The sequence below is a fragment of the Thermobia domestica genome, chromosome 9 (assembly GCF_964235325.1).
Source record: "Thermobia domestica chromosome 9, izTheDome1.hap1.1, whole genome shotgun sequence".
Classification (NCBI taxonomy): Eukaryota; Metazoa; Arthropoda; class Insecta; order Zygentoma; family Lepismatidae; genus Thermobia; species Thermobia domestica.
The window spans coordinates 267551175-267576304 of NC_137462.1; the positions used below are offsets into that span (position 1 = coordinate 267551175).

General features: G+C 36.9%; 1 protein-coding gene across 2 annotated transcripts in view; it reads right to left on the reverse strand.

Annotated features, from left to right (window-relative positions):
* LOC145660682 (uncharacterized) overlaps nt 1-25130 on the reverse strand; it is a 154400-nt gene that overhangs the window by 120747 nt on the left and 8523 nt on the right. For both annotated transcript variants that reach the window (XM_081726022.1, XM_081726021.1), the window contains exon 2: nt 2221-2330. In XM_081726022.1, coding sequence (XP_081582148.1) covers nt 2221-2247 — 27 coding nt within the window. In that variant the 5' untranslated portion in view covers nt 2248-2330. The remainder of the gene's footprint in view (nt 1-2220; nt 2331-25130) is intronic.

A 25130-nucleotide genomic window follows, 5' to 3' on the forward strand; every position in this document is an offset into this window, starting at 1 on the left:
AAGTGTCTGAAGTTCTTTTTTCACTTAGATATACTCAGTAAATAGAAACAAATGAAAAGGAAAAAATGGAGGCTTTCAAAGTAAAACGTACACATATTCACCAGTGTTCAAAAGATGCTGTCTACAATGCACTGAGCAGAGTGAGTCACAGTGGGTGGTGAGTCGCAGTGGATCACGTCCTGTTGACCCACGACCCAATCCACCTCTACTCATGACCAAATGTTAGCATTGTCGAAACGGGAGCAGAAGGTCCCGTTCGGTTCTCGATAGCAATAAGTGTTGTAGTTCTGATCCCAATTAACCAACAAGTTCGCGTTTCATTATAATCTTGTGCTGAACAGACAGCTAAAGTAAAACAACACACAAAAAAAGGTACTAGTAACTAAACGGGACTAAAAACTCAATTTCCAAATTTGTATAAAAACATACTTCAAAGATACCATACTTGTATTGACAACCCTATTGGTTTTTCAGTAGATCTCCCGAATTTTCAACTTATCTAGTGACGCACTGGAGAAAATTTTAAAAATCTGATATCTACTAATTTAAACAGACAGAAGCACAGTGAAGATTCCTAGATTATTATGTTACGCACAAATACTACTGGTTCTTTATCAACCACTCTTGATTGCTACATAAAATGTGAGCAATTAGCTATAGAATGCAAAGGTCGAAAGTGTGGACTATCGATATCCTAGTGTCTTATTACCTCTAGATCAAATGTTGAGTTGAATTTCAGTTTAGCGTCCCTTTCAGCAGCGAGGCTATGTGAGACGTGGACTACTGATTAACGTGGAATCCGAACCACATGAGCTCCCGCCGGGAATCGAACCCGGGTCTCCCGCGCCAAAGGCGCGTATGCTAACCGCTTAGCCAGGGAGGAGCTCTCTAGAACAAATGTATTTTGGTGCGACGCTAGAAGCTTCTGTACAATCAATAAACCTCCCGATACAAAATATAAATATTTTTAAATAAAATGTTAGACTGTTATCAAGACTACCAAGAAATTCTTCAAAGATGTACAGGGTGTTTCAAACTGAATATCGTGTGGTTTTAAGGCTCTGTAGTATTTATTACAATTAATTTACAATTATAAATAATACATCCAATGAAACAGCAACTCAAACAGTTTTGTACGCTCAAACGCACATGCACTGTTTCCTCTGTCTGCCGTTAGGAAGCACTAGTAGCAAAGATGGCGACTAGTGAGCAGAAAACTTCCTGCGTTTTACATTTTGCAAAGACTGAATCTGTAGTTACACTGTAACCGTCTGTGTGGGGAATTTTAGGGAGACGCTTACAAGTACGTTCTTATCGTCTGCAATTGCTACAAACTCTAAAGCCCACAGACCACTGTTTACGTGTCAACTTTACAAATGAAATGTTGCTGCATGATTATGAAGATTTTGTGAATCGTGTCGTCTTCAGTGATCAATGGACATTTCACCTAAGTGGCGATGTAAACACAAATAATGTTCGCATCTGGGCGGTCAGCAAATCTTCACGAGATGGTACAGTTGCAATGAGACTCCCCTAAGTTGAATGTGTTTTGTGCCATATTGTATGGGCCTTTTTGGCCTTTCGCTACGATGTGTAACGAATGGTGCTCATATTGAACACTTGTACCAAACACTGTTATATTATTTACAATTGCATATTAAATGTAATAAATACTACAAAGACTTAAAAATCTGATATTCATTTTGAAACACCTTGTACTTTTGAAGATAGTACGATCAGAGATGCTGAAATACTGGATCTCATAAAACTGAAGTTTTTTAAATCCATTCTTCCTACTTTGATAGTGACATCTGTACGAACTCACCAGAGGGACACTGAATGGCGACTGTTACGAAAAAGTGACATTTTAATGCTAACAATGTCCAAGACTATTGTGTGTTTAAAACAAAAATATGGTGACTCTAAAGCAGCTTCTTCTTTTATCTAAATCTGTATGGTGGATCGATTGTTTGTTTGATAGCTTATTAACAATATCTATTGAATATACAGACTTACGAACTGTTGCTACTGGTATTTTGGATCCCTGGGTTGGCAACTTTGTGTCACACAAGTACAGAAATAATCATTAAATTGAGATTAGGATCACTTTCTTGTATAATGTTTAAGTTACAAAATCAACATTAGTAACAAAATCAATACAAGGAAAAGGCTGAAGAGGTTAACATTGCTCATAACAAAATTAAATAAAATAAAACTTACTTTGCATGCTGAAGGCTTTTCTGCCATTTTGTCTCTGACGATTAGATGACAATATTAGAGACAATGGTACGATATTAATAAAATGGTTCTCATGGGAAAGCCAAAACAGTCTGAAAAAGAAAACAAATACATATAAAACCTATTAGCATGTTATCAATTTCTATTACTGAAATAAATACGTGAAACATATACATGAAATTTTGCATTTCACATTGCATCCACCAGTTATCCGAACAGTGAATATATATATAGGGTAGGGTGTACCAGAAGAAACTAAGTAAAAAAAAAAAAAAAAAAAAAAAGGTTTACAAGAACACAGGATCTATTCTCAACGGTTTGAGAGCCACAGGTTGTGAACGATTTATGACTTTATATTGCTTACTGCTCACCCTGTAGTTATTTCACAATGTGAAACACAGCGCATTGGAAAGGTGATGGAATGATCTTTCCAATTGTATCTACTATGTAGCTTTCTCTTTCGAAAACTGTACCTAACCTTTAACTAAAAGGGAAGATCACTAAATAACGAATAAATAAACAAATCTCCTATACTTTTAAAACACAAATGTATGCATATTTGCTTTGTTGAATTTATTGAATGATATGTTGAAATTTCAAGTTACGAAATAGTCTGCAGCAATAAAGAAGCAATAATGGTCATGATAATGATAAATACGTTTTCCATTATTAAAAATGTACAGAAAAGTAACACAGTATGAAACTTAAAATTGTAGATTTATAGTAGAGGTTCATAGTAATGTGAAATACAAATATACATTTTCCCCTATGTCTTGCATTTGATTCCTATAAAATTTATAATTTGTTTCGATTTCCTCACGGCACACTAGCGGCCCATTCGCGGCACACCGGTTGGGAAACGCTGCTATAAACTTTCATAAATATATAAATCGTAGCTTAAATTATTTTTGTCACTCAAAAAACTGAGAGGGACTAGAACCCCGGCCCCGTGCTAGATCCGCCACTGTGGCCACGTTATTTTAGCAATTATAACTCTCACGAGGGAACCTATCCAAGTGTAAGTCTGACTTCGAGTCGAGACTATGGCCGTTGGATACCTTGTCCCAAAAGAACATAACACGAAAAGGGACACATCCTCGATCGCAACCGTTGCGGAGATATAAGCGTGAAAAGTTAGAAATTGAACTCCATACTATACATTACAAAGTCAGCTTCCGGGTCAGATTTTTCGGAAACGGTCGGGTAAGGAAACTCAACGAATACATATCAAATTTGTGTGGGAAGCCCAGTACCTTTTGAATGAAAAATTTATGTCCCCGGGGCACTCGCAAGGTCCCAGGCGGGGTCCAACTCAAAATTTGCAAATGGAACCGGGGGTCAAGTAGCATATTGTATGAAAGATATTGGGTGATATCAATAAAAATAAGTAACTACTCCTGAGAAGTCCTGCTCGAGAATCGGAGTAACTACACCTGGAGTAATCTCCTCCCTCAATTTCGTATCAATAAAACAAGCCACTACTCAGGTCTAGTCTGCTCCAGATTTATGAACGTTTACTCGCGCTTCCTCTGCACGTAGCACTGAGTCGTATCAATAAAAGAAGTGATTACTCATTTCTCCCATTCATCGCGCAGTCATTTCGTTGTTTTTAACCTATGGCGTAGTATCTTAAAAGCCAGGAAACGGGCAAGTAGCAACGATAGCTTCAATCAAAGTGCATTTGTGGATATTGTAAAAGAGTTTCCAGTGGTACTTTCAAAGTCACAGCTACCAGAAAGTAAACGAAGGAAAGCCGAAACTTTGAAGGTAATTACAGTGAAATGCAACGAAATATCAAATACATCTACGACTGAGACACAAATTCAAAAGAGAATCTTTAATATTCGAGCGAGAATAAAACAAAAATAAAAAAGAAGAAAAAATAATAAAAAAAACGGGAAAGAAGAAAGTAATACTCAAACCATAGAAATGAACCTATTTGAGCTGATGGATGTCGATTGGAATCCAGCAATATCAAGATTAACACGACAAGCGCATATCACGTGTTGTCCAAGGTCTTTGTAGATTGTTTGGCTTTAAGAACGAAATCAGACACTTGGCTCCTTTGTTTTCTTTTTAAAAAAGTCCAGCCACCCACGTCATAAATCACGTCCATCTGATTGCGTTCTCCATACCATACATGTCCCCTTTCGCCTTGACATAAACAAAATACATTCTCATGTATACACCCTTTCTATCAACGTCGAGTTGAGTTGATTATTAGTTTAACGTCCTTTTCAGTAGCGTGCCTATGTGAGACAGAACCCACTGATTAACGTGGAATCCAAACCACATGAGCTCCTGCCGGGAATCGAACGCGGGTCTCCTATGCCAAAGGCATGTACGCTAACCGCTTAGCCACGAAATAGCTCTTCCTATTAACGTATTACTCTCCAAAATACTAGGTTTCTTTAATGCCACTTGTGTATAGTCAAGTGCTCCGATAGCACCCGGAAATGTATATTGTTCTTGCCACTCTGCCTTTGCTGTTTGTATATTACGCACACTTCCGGAAACAATCCATTTTCAGGTAGTCATAGACAGTACTTTGAGCCACACCAGAATCCCCTGACATTCCAACCTTGAATTCCGGATCACTCACGTAACGCAAGAAAACCAAGGGCACCGATTTCTCTGTAAATTGGGGGAAAGGGCATTCAGATGCAGAAGGTATATATATCAGGATTTTAAGACAAATTGCACTCTAATTATGCCAAGTATTGTACATTCATAAATACAATAGGGGGCCCACATGAGCTTTGGGGGCCCGGACCCCCTGGCGCCCACAGGATCGGCGCCCTTGAAGAAAACCCGCATCTTTTCATCATTACGTAGTCCACCACCCCGAATTTCGGTTGATTCTCCTTAAAAAATGTTGTGCTAATCACTACATTTTCTTTCATAAACTTATAATGCTTTTTGTAATCTCCATTTCCAACATTTCTATGCAGTTTATAAGTTTTTCTACGTAGTAAAACAATCATATACTCTGCCATATTTCGCACGGAGTCACCTATTTAGCTTGCTCCACAAATTTGGAGAAGTTACTAGCATGACAGAGGAGTCTGATTTTTATTGATATCAAACGCGTAGTAGTTACTCGGCTCGAGAATAGAGGTGTGGTTACTTCAAAAGGGCGGGGCTTCTTCGAGGTCAGCCGGGACGACTAGTGCTCAGTTCTCTTTTTATTGATACCAATGCGAGTAACTACTTGAAAATTGGGCGTAATGAGTAACTTCTCCGTTTTATTGATATCACCCATTGTTAAATAAAAAAAAAAAAAATAGAACAAATCTCAACTCTCTACGATAACCCTGTGCAAACGGGCAACTGGTCAAAATGTCAATACAACCTACATCAGAAAATCTATGGCCCGCTTCCAAATCCGTTAAGTTGCGACAATAACAAAACAGAAAAACACGTTTAAAAGTGCAAGGTATTGAAGTAAAGGAAATTGCTGTAGTCTCTCACAGAGTCGCACAACGGACCTTATCCAAGTATAAGTGTGACTTCGAATGACCAATGGACCATAGAATAACCATGACCATTGAATTTCGTGTCCTAGAAGAGAAAGGATACATTGTCAATCGCAACCGTCGTGGAGGGTGAGAAGGACAAAAGGCAACGGTATGTGCTTCGCGCATCTGGACCCCAAATTCACAGATTGCACTGTGAAATTTTCATCGGGAGATTTGCTGAACGAGAAACATGATGGTAAAGACGAAAAGGAGGGACCTTGAAACTGTGAGGCAACTTGAAGAGGAATGCGGTTTGAGAAAACTGGAATAATGGTGCAGAAATAAAATATATCGGAGGATGCTTCTGAGAGAGAAACTATGCAGCAATTTACTTTACTTCAATACCTTACACTTTTAAACGTGTTTTTCTGTTTTGTTATTGTCGCAACTTAACGGATTTAGAAGCCTGGCCATAGATTTTCTGATTGACATTTTGGAGCCGCGGTGGTTCAGTGGTACAGCGTTCACCTCTGGTGCTTGGGGTCCTGGGTTCGATCCCAGCCGCCGCCAAGTGAACTTTGTGGTGGACAAACACCATGTGCGTGGGTTTCCTCGGGGTTCTCCCGTTTCCTCCCACTTTCTTCATTCCACCATTTCATTCATTAGTCTCCTTAGCCTAACCGGCATAACCGTGGGACATAAAACTCAAAGATTTCATTTCATTTCATTTTTTATTGACACTTTGACCAGTTGTCCGTTTGCACAGGGTTATCGTAGAGAGTTGAGATTTGTTCTATCTTCTTTTATTTAACAATAGCTTTCATACAATATGATACTTGATACCCGGTTCCATTTGAAAATTTTGAGTTGGACCCCTGCGAGTGCCTCAGAGACAAAAGTTTTTCATTCAAAAGGTGCTGGGTTCCCCCCATAAATTTGATATGTATTCGCTGAGTTTCCTTACCCGACCGTTTCCGAAAAAAAATTGACCCGGAATTTGACTTTGTAATGTATATTATGGAGCTCAATTTCTAACTTTTCACGCTTACATCTTCGCAACGGTTGCGATCGAGGATGTGTCCCTTTTCGTGTTATGTTCTTTTGGGACAAGGTATCCAACGGCCATAGTCTCGACTCGAAATCAGAGTTACACTTGGATAGGTTCCCTCGTCATTCTTTTTTAATTACTTTAAATGAAAAGACTAAACGCCAATTTTCATGCCTCTAACTTTAAGGGATTTCAAGATATGGTAATCTAACAATTCCAACCTCAACTACAAGGGGGTTGCCGCGTTAGAAGAACTTGTAGCTGTCATTAAAAAAAAAAAATAATAATAATAATAATCTTGAAACCCTAAGGGTCATAAAACATTTTTTCCATCTTGCAAGGAGTCGAACAGTGTGCAACTTTCTGGGACGTCTTGCTTGCTACCTGCTATCGCCCTCCCGCTGACAAAGGAAAACCCAGTTTCGCCGCTTCCGAAACAACGGATTCTTTTGGACAGGGAGACGGGGTGCGCCAAAATACACGTTTTTAATGAGGAGGTTCACTGTTTGTCCACTAGTGTGCAGTGCTGCATAGGTGGAAATACCTTTCTTGCTTTCGAGAAGTCGTAATATGTACACAGTAAATAGAAAGATCGGTTTGCAAAGTTTTTTTTTTTTTTTTTTTTTTTTTTTAATGACAGCTACAAGATTCATTTAACGTGGCAATGTGGCCTAAGAGATATAGTCATCTTATTGTAACATTTGCAACCCCTCATCAGTGTTGAATTCAGACATTTCCACCCGAGGGGGAATGTGAACTCTTCGGGGGGGGGGGGGATGAGAGTTTCTGTGTATTTTTGCAAGAATGCAGCATATTTAACAATTCCATTCATATGCACATCTTACCTAATATTGAAACTAATTGCGGATAAATATTCAATGTAAGATTATAATTAAAAAACAATCGTTTAATTTTATCTAACACATTAAATAATTATAAAGAATGGCAAAAAATATTTTTACACTAAACTTTAATTGCTATTTACAGTAATTATTTTTATTATTATTTCCTATTTACAGTAGTTACTGTTTGTTATTAATGTAGGAGTTTGGTCAAAGATTTAAAATAACACAAGTATTTTAATTTTCCTAAAACAAACATACATAAAAATATTGTAACAAAAAGTTCTCATTGTTTCTCAAACTTCTGATTCTAAATCAAGCATATTCGCCTTGTCTTCTTCGCTGCATATACATCAATAACTTTCTTCACGAAATCTTCGTAGGATCTTCGTCACCTCTAATAGCGATCTTTCACTGATATAGGACTACTACTCTATTGATAAAATCTATATAAATTTCAAACCCGGGGGTGGGACTGTTCCTCCCTGATCCCTCTAAATGACGCCCTCTGAATCTCACCCTCTAACTGTCTTCAATTTAGTTAAAGCAGCGTTTCCTAACCTTTTTCAACTTGCGGCACACTATGGGTGTAACTTGAATTCTCGCGGCACACTCATATTAATAATAATAATAATAATAATAATAATAATAATAATAATAATAATTATTATTATTATTATTATTATTATTATTATTATTATTATTATTATTTGCAAATATTAAATACCATGGTAATTTTTTTCTTTGATTACTGATCTCACAGAGATGAAACCTCGATCACTGGTTTTCCGCTATGCTAATTCATTATGCTTATTTTTTATTCTAATTTTAAAATAGAAAACAATTGCAATGAAATATAGGACTCAGAGTTTTAAAAATACGCTTTCTTTTTCGAAAACTGTATCCAACCTTTCGCTAAGAACGAAGATCACTAAATAACAAGTGAACAAACGTCTTGTACTTTTAACTTTGCTGTTTTAATCAAAACCGGTGCATATTATTGCAATCACACAGCTTGCGATGCGTCGAAGTCAAAACACACCTGTTGAACTAAGTTTTGTTCTATTATTCACGTGCGAATGAGTGTTCTACGAACGTTCACTTGACGCGCACGCGTACCGTACAAGTGCTTCCATTTCTTAGTGTTAGTATGACTCTCAATTGAAGAAGCGTAACATAGCAGCTAACCGTGAAAATGTGTGCGAGCCGAAATACTGTCTGCTACACAGTAATAGATGTAAAATAATATATTACAATTACAGTTTTTTTTCCTTGGTAGAAATTCATAGTAATGTGAAACACAAAAATATACATTTTTTCCTGTCTTGCAATTTGGTTGCTATAGAATTAATAATTTTCTTTCAATTTCCTCGCGGCACACCTGCGGTCCTTTCGCGGCACACCAGTGTGCCGCGGCACACCGGTTGGGAAACGCTGAGTTAAAGAAAGGTATGTTTGCTTTAACAATCCATACACTTACGTCTGTTACTCCCGGTACGAAAAATGGGACTTAGGTCGCTCTATTTCAAATAATGCAAGAACTGTTAAATTTCAAGAACTGAAGTCTGCTGACATTAGAGATCAAATGAACGATCGAAGAATCTTCCCTACCTTTTCTTTCCTATCTCAAACTATGCTAGTGCTACCTACTAATCTTATATATAAAAGAGAACGCACAAATCCTTTGTTCCCTCATCACGCTAATACGGCTGAACCAATTTCTTTCATTTTTGGGGGGTTATTAGGATTTGGACCCTAGATGGTTTTTATCATATCACTTTAATTTTTAATTACCAGTGTCTTGAGATAATTGACCATTCAAGTGTCCATAACGTACAAATCCTTTGTTAGTTCATCATAGGTAAAAATAAACGTATTTATATGCAACCCGCATGACCGTGTCACTCGGCGGGTTAACATAAATGACAGGCGATATAATGTTAACATTTACTGCAATCTACTATGGTTTTTATCATATCACTTGAAAGCGAAAAAGTAAAAATTATCTAAGTAACAAAGTTTATTGCGTTCCGGGGTGACCGCAGCGAAGCGGGGCGGGTTAACATAAATGACAGGCGATATAATGTTAACATTTACTGCAATCTTCTATGGTTTTTATCATATCACTTGAAAGCGAAAAAGTAAAAATTATCTAAGTAACAAAGTTTATTGCGTTCCGGGGTGACCGCAGCGAAGCGGGGTGAACGCTGCTAGTATATAATATAGAGCGGCAGTACCTACTAAAATACAAACCTTTCATCAACAGTTGACAATTTCATGTTCTGCCAAACTCGATCATACTGTTAAGAAACTGAGCTTCTATTGACTATTTGGTATATTTATATAGAATGGGTCTGCGTCATCGTATTGCTCTGCATGTGCACGGAAAGCAAAGTGGGTAATTGGGTGAAATAATTACTATATTTTCTGATTGAAATTTTGAGAGTTTCTCCTGGGGGGGGGGGATGAACTTTCTTCGAGAGGGGAGATTTTCCCGGGCTACTCCCTGAATTCATCCCTGCCCCTCACATCCTTTCTTTTATCCGCCTTTTGTTTCCCTTCTGGGTGATTTAAAAAAAAAAAAAGCTGAACACGGCTTTCATTATTTTAAATGAAGAATCTACTGTACATACCGAATTTCACGTCTTTAACCTTAATGAGTTTCTAGATATTGTAATCTAGTTATAATAACTGTAACCCCACCCTTCTTACCTTCTAGGGCAAATATCAAAAACCGGCGAAACACGTGTCTAATTCTTTCAAATGAGAAGCCTACATACCGAACTTGATATCTCTAACATTAAGAGACTCTGAGATATGGACATATAATAAGAATTGTAATTTCCATCCCTTTTTTCCTTCCCATCCTCTTTTCTTCCCTTCTAGGTCAAATACTAAAAAAACACTGAAAGACATGTCTAATTATTTCAAATACAAGTCCACATACCAAATTTCATGACTCTTAACATTCAAAGATTCCGAACTACTGACATGTTAAGATAATAACTGTCACCCCTATTTTCAGGTGCCCCGTCGAATTTCCAATAATCCTTCCTCAGTGGAACTTAAATAAATAAATAAAAAAATCCTATGCCCTGTCCAAACTTCAAGTTTCTAGCTTAAGCGATGTGGTCTGGGCCTTGATGTTATTCAGGACTTTTTTTTTTTTTTTAACATATATCAATAACAAGGAAAAGTAAATCTAGTAATGAAAAAAATAATCTTAGATATTTTCATAAATTCAGTATTTAGTTTTTCATGACAAACATTCCTTATATTTTACGTAGTTTTCTCTGCAATTTATGTCAGTCGATAGTCGCACGTGTTATTTACATTGTTTGCAAAAGTCTTTGTTTTATGGTCTGTCAAGTGTTTTATGCTACAGTGTTCTGTTCGCTACTTTCATTTTTTTCTCATATCATTTATAGTTGTAATAAATATCACTTAAAAGGACGAACCAGATTGTCACCGTACGTCTTGTTCTTAATCTCAAAAGATGTTGATTGCCACGAGTATTGGGTAAGTTACCTGTAAAAATGTAACGCGTTACAAGTTACTTTACTTTCTCTTAAAATGTAACGCGTTAATTGGTCCAAAAAAGTAACTGTTACTTTACTTCGAAAGTAACGCGATACTAACGCGTTACTTTTAGGTCCGAAACTTTAAATATGTGAAAAAATTATTACTTCAATTTTCCGTACTACTATTACTACCGCTATTATTATTATTATTATTATTATTATTATTATTATTATTGCACTTCTGAATCGCTTTATGTAAATGTAAGGACAATTTTTTACTTGTTATATGAACATTTTCATATACTGTAACATTGATAAAATGCCATACTGCGTTACTCGTAGGGATGGGCACGAGCGAGATTTCTTTGAAACTCGATTCGACAAGAAACATACATCTTTGAGCTTGACCCGAGAACTCGGCTCGAAAAATTTCCTCCAATTCGACTCGAATTGGGGTCGAGTTTCGAGTCGAGTCGAGCCAAATCCGGTGCGTAGTTACAAGTACTCTCTTCAAGTATATTACATTGGCAATATAAGTATTATCAATGACACTACTACTACTACAACTTATTATTATTATAACAACACTGTATATAAACATGAAAGATAGGTGGTTTGTATTTGAATACTAAAAAAAAAAAAAAAAAAAAAAAAAAAAAAAAAAAAAAAACTAGTTGAAATCCCAACCTCGGTAGTCGTGAAGTCTAGGAGTCAAGGACATTGTTCACGATATTCTGAATTTGGGTTGAGGGTCTAGGTTGAGTATTCGAGCTCGAGCCAAACACTGTTAAAACTTATAGGGCACTGGCCAAATATCTTCAAAACTGCTCGGCCCGGGTTTAGAATTGTCAACGACTCGAGCAGCTCGGCTCACAGCTCATTCACTATCGACCCGAATCGAGAAGTGAGCCGAGCCAACAGCTCACCCAACCGATTCGGCTAGAGCCCTCGGCTTAGTTGAGCCGAACCGAGCAGATGGCTCATCCCAACCAAGCCAGCTCGAGTCGATTGTTCACCCAAGCGAGCCGGCTCCAGCCATCTTCTCAGTTGAGCCGAGCGTAGCTGAGCTTCTTATAAAAAATCTCTTATGGTCTCGCTATTGAGACGAGACGAGATGCGAGCAGTGTCCCCTCTCGTGAGCAACACTAAAAGTATTCCATATTATTGCTTAGCTTACATTTCTTATGGCTTTCGCTTTCCAGTGTAATCAGGCCATGATTTCAAGACGAGTTAAAACGAACGAGCCATTTATCAAACTCGACTGGACTCGAAACCCGACACGAAAAACTTAATCGGCTAGGAACTCGACTCGAGAATATTACCTTTGACTTGACTCGAAACTCGACTTGAATTCGAGTCGAGTCGAGTTTTATCTTGACTCGTGCTCATCCTTATGCATTAGAAAAAATGGTTGCTTATTATTATTCTGCTAAACTAATTATATAATAATAACAATGTTATGTAAAATTAAAAATACAGAATATAGAGAAATATTACACTACAACTAATAAAATGAGAACACATGAACTGGGGGTGAATCAAAACTTGCCAGTAACTCTAAAATCGATGCATGCTTTTTAAAGCTAGTTTCAAACTCTATAATCAACGGGACTCTAGGATAAGCAAACTGATCTGAAAGAACTCCAATATTATATACTATCAGCAAACTATTTTCTAGTAATAAAGTAGGCCTGCTCATCAGAACAGTTTATTCATATTAACCCCTTACTGTATGTCGTTAACTATGGTACCCTAGTTGTTGATAAATATTTCCGCCGAGGCACTTCAGACACTTTACTTTTAAATTCTGTCCACCATCATCCTCAGCTCTTAAGAAAAAAGTATTCTTTCAAATGTTCGAACGCTAAAATATTTTCGTTCTCCATCTTTATAAAAACAACAACAATCAAAGTAAAATAGACTACCGGTATCATTGCACTCTTAGTTCACTCACTGAATGTATTGATTTGGAGCTGTCAAAATTTACGACAAAATCTTCCAGGTGCTTGTAATCAGTACACGTGATATCCCTGAGGCTGTCCTCATCTTCCAAAAACAGCAAGTGGCACTACGAACTTATCTGTTTCTCTGTGTGTCGGTGACTGTTGGTCACTGACATACGTAATTCATGCTCGATTGTTTAATTCTGAGAAATTTACTTACAGGAAAGAAACATTTGTTTCCGAAAAAAATACATATATTGTAGTTACTCATCCGAAATGTAACGCGAAAAAAGTAACGCAAACTAGGTATGTTACTTAAAAATTTGTAACGCGTTACAGTTACTTTGGAAAAAATGTAACGCGTTACTAGGAAACGTTACTTAAAAACGTTACGTTACTTCCCAAGACTGATTGCCACGACACATGCAATAATGCTATGAGAAAGTGAAATAATAATTTCGAAAAGACGGAATAAAAAAGTAAGGGGCACCAGATTAAACCTCGTCGCTCTGGGCCGTAACTTGTGGGGGGACAGGGAAGCTCTTTGCCGTTCGAGGGGGGCCCATTTTAAGACTAAATTTTCTTTACTTCATATACGATATGGACTTGAAATTATAAATGAAGCATCAAACAAGTTCACTACATTACATAAAGACAACAGCACACAAAAGGTAAATAAAACAAAAATGAGTCGTGGATCCATTTCACTAAAAAATTACTATTAGGGACACAAATAATAATAATAATAATAATAATAATGCTTATTGGTATGGCTTTGAAATTATCAATATTGTCCCCCTAATTAACTTGTCATGTATGCAATGGGCACAGAGGCGTAACTAACAGACCCGCAGATCTTGCCGTGCGGGAGGGTCTACAGGCTCCGTGGGCCCATATAGAGTAAGAGAAAGATGGAAAGAGGGGGCCCAAGAAATACAACAACTTTTTCTAAGGGGTATAAATACGCGTAGTAATGCTTGCCCCCCCCCACAACCAATACAGCCAATAGTAGTCTCTATATCGGTTGAGGCAGTTGTCGCATCGTGGGATGGGTTTGAAGATTCCCTCCTGGTAAAAATCGCGGCCTCCTACTTGAAGGAGTACCGTTCTTTTGCATGTACTTCTTCAACTGGGGGAACAGGTGGAAGTCGCTTGGAGCGAGGTCCGGGCTGTAAGGAGGGTTGTCAACGATGTCCCAGTCGTGTTCAGATCTGTTGATGCCGTGCTGTGTCGACCACTGCGGTCCTCGTCGGTGACGTTTTCTCTACCAGCCGCAGACTTTCGATATCATTTTGCAAGTTCACGAGACATTATAGTCTCTCCGTAAATCTCTACCAACTATCGGTGAATTTCAGCCACGGTAACATGTTTCGCCCACAGAAATCGAATAACTGAGCGGACTTCTTCGCCAGACCAGATTTCTAAAAGAGTCACCATTTCTGTTTACCTACAACTAGCGCCTCATGTGGCGCGTGGCTGAAACTGCACAGTTGCCAACTCCATATATTAAAATTACCGCGCACTGCTCGTTCCTCTATAACGGACGAAACTCCAGAAATATCGGCCTTGTAACTTTAATTTATGATCCTCCCTCGTAGATCTATATCATGCTGTATTTACTCCTGAAACATTTATTTATGAAATGAACAAAATTATAATAGACGTTTTGGGAAAACTTCATCCCAAGAAAGTTACCACCAAAAGTAAACTACATTTCGTGGATTTATTTTTTCTTGAAAAATTAGTTTACATCATATCATAAGGTTGATAACTAAATATGTATTATGAATGTACGAGTAAATCGTCTTGACAGTTTTTTTTTTAAGTGTTAAAAAGAACACCTCCAGGGATCAATTCTCTCTCATGGCTTTCGTACGGCTATTTCTGAAATATTTATTCATGACACTATGAATAAAACCGTCTGAATAGTTTTGAAGATATCTTTCGAAAAAAAAAAAAAAATCATCCCCACGAGTCAAGTACCCTTTCTAGATCTTTAAGGTGAAACTACTTGCACCATATTGTAAGGATTTTAATGAAATATTTTATGAAATATAAACAAAATCGTTACAGCAGCTTTCGTAAAAACCGAAACTTCCATGAACTACCCTTAACTTTGGTAGTAGCAAGAAAATTCAAAGAAACGGAGGAAAACTACAGAAACTTCGTAAAGCCTTATGTTTAAAATTTGGTCCGGATATGCTCAACGGTATAGCTTCAGGTGAGAATACATATCCCCGGAGGCCAATAACATAACATGAAAAAAAAAAAAAAAAAAAAATTGCCATCTTCCAAAGCCATCTCCACTGAAATCTTGAATTCGATTTTTTCAGAAACACCACATTATCTTCTCTGCTACCGTCGCCCGAAATAATAAAGTGTAATACTATAATAGATCAGTGGTTCTCAACCTGATCTCCCAGGGTATCGTGAACAAACGAAGGGGGGCGAGGAAAGCTACTAACATAAATAGATCTAAACTCTAAAATTATGAATAAAGCACATATTTCTATTCAAGATTTGTATGGTATTGAAAACTAAATTTTGTTTTTGTTTCGCAGATTAAATCATGGCGTGCCGATACTCCATTGAGGAACGAAGGAAAATAACTGACTGGATGGAGGTTTTTCAGTCCTGAAGCATTTTACAAGAGAAATTCACGGCCTGGACCAGACGGGATGTCTTCGTGCCTGACAATTGGTAGGATCTACGAATCGCGAGCAAATGCGGGATTACCTGAACGACACATTCGAAAACGTTAGATTAATAGAAGTGGTCCTTTCTCATGGTCAACACGCTCCCCTGACCTGCCGCCATGTGGTTCTTGGTTGTGAGACATGGTCAAGGATCATGAGTATACCAGCAAACCCAGCAACTTGGAAGACCTGAAGTACCACGTCACTCAGGTTATCGCTGCTATCCCTGCACAAATGGCCCAGAGGACCATGCAATCAAAAGTATCAGTGACTCAATAAGTGCACTGAGCGGCATGCATGCCAGATTAAAACCTTGAAACCAAATTCTTGTCTTGTAATTTCAAGTGAGTAAACCTCCTTTTAATGATAACATCTTTTTGCCTCACCCTGTACTTACACAAACTACAATTCTTTATAAAATGATCACAAATGGGTTCAAAAAACTATCCCTATTATCAAACCAAAATTATCCAAATAATATTATCAAACAAGGGCATATTATTATATTATTATTATTATTATTATTATTATTATTATTATTATTATTATTATTATTATTATTATTAAAGATTTACAAATTCAATACTACATCACAAATCGAAATGGTCAGACAAAAAGCACATATAACCAATGAGGGAGAAGGAAAGAGGCAATGAAGTATGTAGAGATTACGTAGGGGAGCACCAAATAAATAAGGTTGAGAACATCGTTATAGTTAAGTCTATTACGGTAAAGAAGTCAAAAGCATGCTTTGAACTTATAAATTTTGTCTTGCAAAACGATTTAGGGGAAAGGGATGTTGGTAATTTTTAATTTGAGAAACCTCGGTTATGTCATGTAGGTTTAAAAAAAAAAAAACTACAAATTTTGCCATTACTGACAATTACTTGCCGCAATTGAAAAATTTCCAACTGTCAAAAAATGAAACAAGTGGTAATCTATTGGCGCCAGGTCCAGTGAATATGGCGCATGGCAGTATATCTCAGCCACATTGCTGAAAGGTATGCCGGGTCCTCTGTCACATATGATTTGGCATTCTTGTGCAGGAACCCACACCTTTGTGATTCAGCAATGCTGGCTCCTTCTACCACAATGCACAGTGCATCATTTGCAACTGCTGAGAGTAGAGGCAACTATGATAGTCTGACCAGGATCTTATAATGCACCACTTGCGGACAATTTCATCATACACAGAGTATAACCTTTCGTGGGTACGGAGATGGTCTTGAGGCGTGAGAAACAAGATCACATGGCGATAACCAATGTCTGGTACACTTTGAAGTGTCAGAGGATCCACTTTTCGTCACCAGTGAGCAAGCGATCAAAGATGGGTGGTCAGGTGCACAGTTTGCAAGAACAATCAGGCTGTCACTCATTCTTCTTTGTTGGCTGGCGATAATGTGTGGGGTACCTACTTGCTTAATTTGTATGACCCCTATCCCATGTAGGTGCAGTAAGTTCATCACAGTGTCCTCCTCGATGGCTGCTGTCAGGGCCTCGTCATTCAACACATGTGGCCGTCCACTGCGAGGTTAATCCGAAAGGCTCACATCTCCCGAATGGAATTTCTTGAACCAAGGCCTGGCGGTGAGTTTGTTTGCGGCATTCTCCAAATGCCTGGCATATACGTCGACTTGATGCGGCAGCTAACAGGTCTACTTTAAAGTCATACAACAAACATATGCGAACAAGCTGCTTCATTACCTCCATTTCTCGTCGACACTGGATGAGCTACAACTGCTGTACGTGCGCAACGTGCCTGCGTTAATGAAGGTCGATGGACAAACTAACCCGATCGATTTCCAGGGACATGTGTCATTTCGTATCCTCTCTGAGTGCACGATTAATGGGACGTCAAAAGCGGAAAGAACTTTTTTTGGTTACCTTGTACAGTCAAAAACAATATTAAGTATAGGTTGCGGCTATCATTTCTTATACCTCCAACCTATACTTAATATTATTTCTGACTGTACATTTATCCTGTAGAAACCTATGAACGTCATCCCAATGCATGTTTGCGCATTTCGCCAGTTAAAGCATCGCCTCTCCCGTACCCTCACTAGCCCAAAGGAAACCTGCAGGAAGGAAATCGTATGACTCTGCTCCAACGTACGGCGGTTGTCCATAATGCTGGTGGTATGGCAAAGCACAATCGGTAATGGCGGCCAAGCTTATCATAAGATAAATAATGTTGAAAATTGATCGGATATAACCCGATCAATCTTGAGTATAAGGAAATAAAAGGCACCGTGGGATCACAGGCTACAAATGCAGCCTTGCTAGAAAACACTTTTCCAGTCTCTGTAATAAAAGTATCAAACTCACAACTCCTACAAAGGATCCCTCAAGACAATCAAGCAGATGATTATTATAGAGACGAAAAAAGGCAGCTAGAGTCAAATTATCTGAAGAAACAAGAAAGCAAAGAACAATCAAAATCAAGATGAAGAAAATACAAAAGCAACAGCGACAGTTCTAAACAAAAATGCATCGATTTTGGAAAACGAAAGCCAAGAAGAAAAGAAAATACATCATTTTTAGAAAAGACTTTGTTGAAGACTGGATTCAGTGCAGCAAGTGCTCGGATAGGCTCATGAAGACTGCGATACTCTACTGTTCGTGAGAATGCAATTGGACTGGGAGATATATTATTAGTGCATCAGCTCGCAACACAGTTATTCCTGGCTTTCTATACCCTGGTTCGCGACCTCTTAAATCAAACACCTCTCCTTTTCAACACGATGCTGGGACAACATTAATATATAAATTGTTTCGTAGTAAATCTTCCGTCAAGACATTGAGCTTACGTTAGTGAAAGACTGTAGGCCTACTGCATGATAGCTGCGAACCATCATGATGACAAAATGTTGTTAGGATATGTTTATGACTGCAGTTATCGGACATGCTGCCTCGGATTTATGATACTAACCTGTTGTTTATGTTAGATATTACTTGTTTTCCTGGATTCCATGTTGAAACGTCATTTGTGACTTGAATGAATATTAATTACTGCAGTTCTGTTAGTAGTTTGCAAGTCACGAGAACTTATTGTATTCAAAATAGTAATAAATATGTAGAGTCTGGGACAATATAACTGTGAATGAATTATAAAGATATTTTTTATAGTATTTGGTTGACTGTGTTCATAGCGATGCAGCTAACATATGTTGATACAGTTGTGAAGAATGCCTACCTTCGTCACTGAAGTTATCTTCTCTTAGAAGAAGTACAATGCTTATTACCAACCTAATCGTTCCATTAACAGCAATATTAGACAACTCAAACATGATCCTTACTGGGATATTATATTAAAAATAGTCCTAAAGAATATTATGTAAAAATATCACAGATGAGAGTATGCATACACCTCCAGGGAGCAAACATATCATTTGTACGCCCCTGTTAATGAAGCGATACAAATAGGAGGTGCATTCAAATTATAACACCTCCATGTTTCTTCCAAAGATTTGTGAACGCGCTGTTTGTTCTAAAATACACGAGCATTCGTTGTCAGTACGTGACTGACATAGCAACATATAAAATTACCTTTCGTAGATTATACCTAGAATTAAAAACAGAAGGGAAAAAGGACGATGTGCCCGACTACTACTGGACTCACAAATGCGCAGAGAAGTGTGGCTGGGCGCATTCTCGTGGTGCAGCAGCCAGGTAGCAGCGACGTCATTTTTTCTACAGCAGTTCATGAGTTTCTGCAGCGTTTTTGTCGAGTTTAGTACAGAACTTCATCAACCAACGCTGTTTCAAAGTATCCGCCGTGTAGTAGTCTCAAAACAGAGGTACGCTAAATCAGCCATCCTGATGTCACCGATGCTCGAAGCAGACTGACGTAGGGTGCGCTAAAAAACTGAGTGTCCTGCCCACCTAACTCAACACGCCCGAACGTGCTGCGACATGTTGGAGCGCGGCAAAAAATATGTATATTACACGACTTTTAGGACACACCTTTTATATTTATTTATTTGTTTACATTGGACTGAATACAGCCAATTCAAAGCAATCATTGATCTCTTCGTAGTCTAATGGCTACTGTACATGACTGATGCTCGAAATTCCTAGGTTCGGTTCCTGGTGGGAAGTATCGAACGCAATATGGTGATCAAGATACTACTTTAAAATGTATGTCTCGTCCTATATAAGTACAATCTTTATCATCATAGGAATTCTGCTATTATTAGTATGTCACCCACTGCAATCTGAAAAAAACTTATAAGTACCAGGGTCTTCAGCTACTACTTCGTCTTTACGCAGGAATTTTCTGTTTTAATACCGTATACCAACTGAGGCCTCTTTCGTCCTCTCCCTCTTTTTCCTGATGCATTCCATCCTCCCATCCCTTATGATACAGTTTCCTTCTTAATCAATGGCTCAATCAGTTTCTCTTCCTCTTTTTAATTATACTTAAAATTATTCCTTTCTGCCCTACCATTTCCAATATTTCCTCACTCGTTGCTCGTCCGACTCAGTAAATTATCTCCATTCTTCTCCATATCTACATTTCGAAATTTAGTAGTCTTTCTTCATCGCTTTTGCGTAATGTTCATGTTTTTGCTCCATATAATACAACATTCCAAACGAAACATTTTATGAGTTTTTCTCAACTCCTTATTACAAGGACCTACAAAACAGACTTTTCTTCCACCTCAATGCTTCTTTTGCCATTCCTATCCTTGCTTCTATCTCCTGTTCAAACTTCATATCCTCACTAATATTTCACAGTTATGCGAAAATTAAACATTTATTTTATTTTCTACCCTTCTACTTCTACACTTGATACCGACGCTTCGTTTCGATCACCACTATCTTTGTCTTTCTAACTATCGTTTATTTTCATCCCATATTCTTCGCTCAAACTGTCGCTTTTCCTCAAATTGTCTAATCTATCTATTAAAATGCTACAATAGCAATTAAAAACGCCTGAGCTCCAACCTATAACTTCGGCTTTCAAATCTTTCATTTACGGTTATATGTGATTTCACGTTTAACAGAGACAAAATATTTTAAGTGTGTGCACTTTAAATAAATTATTTAAGTAGATCTTTTTCATAAAGTTTCTAAAATTATTGTTCAAAGCCTTTGTATTTTAGTAAATTTTCTCTAAAATCAATGTAAATGAATCGTGCAGCCATCTTTGGAGTTCTTTTAGACTATATGTTTGTGGCCAATCCTTTCGACAATGAGATCTCGGAAACTATAGGCTCTAGAAAGATGACGTTTTCACTGATCGATTCCAAATTTTGCGTAGATTGTACAGCTCTAATTGAATATTTAAAAAAATATGACCATTACTTCTTTATTACATTTTTACGGGACACTGGAAGTGTTAAAATTTAAAAAAAAACTAAAGCATAATATCCTACGCATTATACATTCCAACACCACATAGTTGTAAATTTGGGTTGTATATGTCTCAGGCGTTTGTTTCATGGCCAAATAATAATGAAAAAGGAAGGATAACCATTTCTTCAGTCTAAGATAAATCATTACTTCTTGAATGTTTTGCCGAATGAACACCATATATACCTGACACTATAATTAATCGTATATGTAATGTATTTGCTTATTACATACTCCATGCAAGAAGAAAGAAAACACTAGTCATACATGAATTAGAAACTCCAACCGGAAGTAGGCTCAAATCTTGCAAAAAATAATCGAAAAAATCTCCCCTTTAAGATACCCCTTGCCGATTTTTTTTTTTTTTATCAAGACGTCTTTCACTTGTGTCTGTAAAGGGACATGTACAGATATTGCGAGGAATGAGAAGGAGATTTATGCTCATATGCGAATGATGCGCTGTAGAGAGCGCAGGTTCAGCTAGTACTTTATTAATTCTCCTTACAGAAAGCAAAACTGTCATATCATTAGTGCAATCTCTGCTATGCGAGGATGTTAAGTGTTCATCTACGCCGCGTTATTTTATTATTATTATTATTATTATTATTATTATTATTATTATTATTATTATTATTTCCTGTACATGTTTGACCCTGTTCTGGGCGAACAAACATTACATTTATTGAGAAATACTGTATGGGCAACAGCGGTATTCTTACTGTATATTTATTGGTGTGAATTATTGTTATTTAAAGAAAACCCTACAGATTTCGGTATCTAGAAAATCTTCAAATAAATATTTAAAAAAGAAATCGATGATATTTTAGACAATCATTTTTAATATTTCCATGCTTACTGACAAAACAAATTTTGAGCATCAAAGAAAAACTTCTGGGTACTTTACTATCACAACTCATTGACATTATGGTCGGCTTTTGAAATGGAATCTTTAAGAGTTACGTTCCACGGTTATGCCGACTATGAAGGTGGTGGTGATGAGAAACGATCGAAATGGTGGAATGAAGTGAGAGGAAACGAGAGAACTCCGAGAAAACCCACGCACACTGTATTTGTCCACCACAAAGTTCACTTGGCGCGAGCTGGAATCGAACCAAGGACCAGATGCACCAGAAGACAACTCTCTACCACTGAGCTACCGCCCCCCCCCCCTTCGGTCGGCTTTTGAATAAAATAATACGCCGAAACAAGTGTTATCGTAGTCTTTTTACATACCTTCTAACGGTGCGAATTTTGTTGATTTAAAACGTAAAACCTACTGCAAATTGTCCAACTAAACGGAGTGTCAGTAATTCTCAGCATCGTTTGCAGTTGATTTACTGATTTATCATTACACTATTACAAATATTTGCCACCGGAATCATTATTTCTCAGACATTGCCAAAACTTTATCTGCAGTACTTGTACAAAGAGCCAATTGAGACAATTTACATCGACTACATTTCCTAACATTTTACCACGCATATATTTAATCTGCTGTGTCAACAAACCTTTCACAATATTTTACCATGAAGTGTTTTATTTCATGTTTTTGAAAATGGAGCAAGTAAGCACACAATATATAAAACTGTCCATATAAAATTTATGAAATAATAAAATATTCACAGTGTGCAACCGATAATTCAATAGATGAATAAAGATTGAAGTTACTACATGATTTCACATTATTAGCGTGTGCGTTTTATTACATTATTACTAAATAGTATATAACTTATAATTGAATATACTATCACAGTGTGAAACTACGATAAATTTCCAAACTATGCACATTCAATACTCAAATTTGAAGCAGCAAATCTGTAATTACTGGTTCAAACAAAGTAACAAGATCAAAGATAGAACCTGTTCCTCGGACACTGAATCCATATCAAAAAGCTTTACTTGGTATTCCTTTAGAGTTTCTGTTCTACAGCGAAATATATTGAAATCAGAAATGGTTAATTCGAGTCACTTCCGGTCTGAATAGAGGATTAATGAAAGACACAGTTTATTTTCCGGAAGCTGATTAGATTGAAAAAAAAAAAAAATCTCTATATCTTTAGTTCTTGCTCTATGGAAATCAGTATCGAAGCCAGAATTAATAGTAAATCTGAACCACTTTCGGTTTTGGTAGTGTGTTATGGATAGTCGTAATATATTGTCTTGGGACGCTGAATCGTTTGAAAAAGAAAAAAAAACTACTTTTCGATATCTCTTAATGTTTTTGCTCTGATAACTGTAGACAGACGGACGGACGGACAAATATGTCCCATAACACTTCCGACACTTACGCATAGTATAATTTGAAAGCGTAATAATAATTCATTCAACTGACCTTAAACCAATAGTTGGAATTATTTAAAGATCAGAAACATTACGACTGCAATGTATATTAAAACAATCTAGACATTTAATTATCCGTAAAACAAAAAGTACGGAAAGAAATTACATTATAATAACAAATATTTCTGAAAAATACATAAAAAGAGCAATAAAATGAAAAATAAAGTACGTTTACAAAACAAAGATAAAGAAATATACTAATATTAAAAGAAAGCTATCTTTGCTGCTAGGAATACGTCACCACACAAACAAATACACTGAAGGTTAACCTGAAAGATTTACTTAAAATAGTCGCTCGCAGTTCATTTAATTCTGCACGAAGCTTATCGGACGTCCAATCAAAAATAGCATTTACGAATAGAACAGATAGATGATGAGTCTGAACTCTTTTTATTCCGCAAATTTGTGTAGAATTCAGTTCATATTCTGCTGATGAAGATTTGCAGTAAGAAACGACACTGAATTTTACTAATGAAAAATTGCTACTGATCCATCGACAGGTCAATTTTATACGTCGTGTTATGACAAACTTGAAAACTAAGTAATTTTTGAGTATATATATATATATATATATATATATATATATATATATATATATATATATATATATATATATATATATATAAAACCCTCAAGAAGAGTTTTTAAAAGCAATTTCCGAACTAGATGAAGCCGAATTCGCGAGCTTTTAATTATGACGTGAAGATATTTTTGACATAATTTTCTACCTTTGTAGTAAAATTTGTCGAAAATCGTATGAAAAAAACTCATCTCATTAAATAAACAACCTATTCTCTGACAAGTGTCTTCATTGAGGTTTACCACTAGGACTTATTATTTGAGGATGGAATCAGCTGAGAATAACAGAAGACAGAGGGGTATGTGTGTTTGTGTATGTGGAATGATACGTTTCACGATAAACTTCTCAACGATGCCTTTCGATTTTTCTCAACAGAGACTTCAAAATTAGATTCCTTGTGGACTGAACTCACTGCACTAGAGAGAGAATTAAAATACAGAGTGGTCCAAAAGTAGGTAGGCTCCTACAGAGTCCCGTACTGATTGGCTCCTGGCATTTTATATCATTTCCTTATTGTTATTCATACAGGTATTGACTTAGTTTCGTTCTTATGTGTTCTTAATTTCTTTTCACTTATACCAAAAGCTTGGAACAGACCGAATGAAATAATCTCATCTTGATACACTAGAATGTTATACTTGATCAATGCAGGGCTGTATACATACTTTTGGGCCACTCTGTAAATTAGAAAGAAAAGGTTGATTATATATCTCAGAAATAAGCGAGTTTCTGCATAATTGTTAACACTGCAGAGGAACCGCTTATTTATTTATTTTTTTTTTTTTAACTTAATACCCATAAGGACTTATTTCTCAAACCACAACTAAACTGTTAAAGTGAGGATATTTGGAATCTATATGAAAGCTTCAGCCTAAATATCACCTTTCTGGAAAGTATTAAGCATCTGGAGGTACAATTAACCATACACTTATTGTGATTTGAAAATATTATGAAATCACATATGCATCATTTTGTTTAATGACCTACGGTTTCCACAAGACCGTTTTGAAACTACCATGCACGGAGTTCTACAGACTAGAACAAATGATAGTATGAAGGTGCCACGTCTAGTTTATACGGTGGAAATATTAAAATCTCCCTGCCAAAGT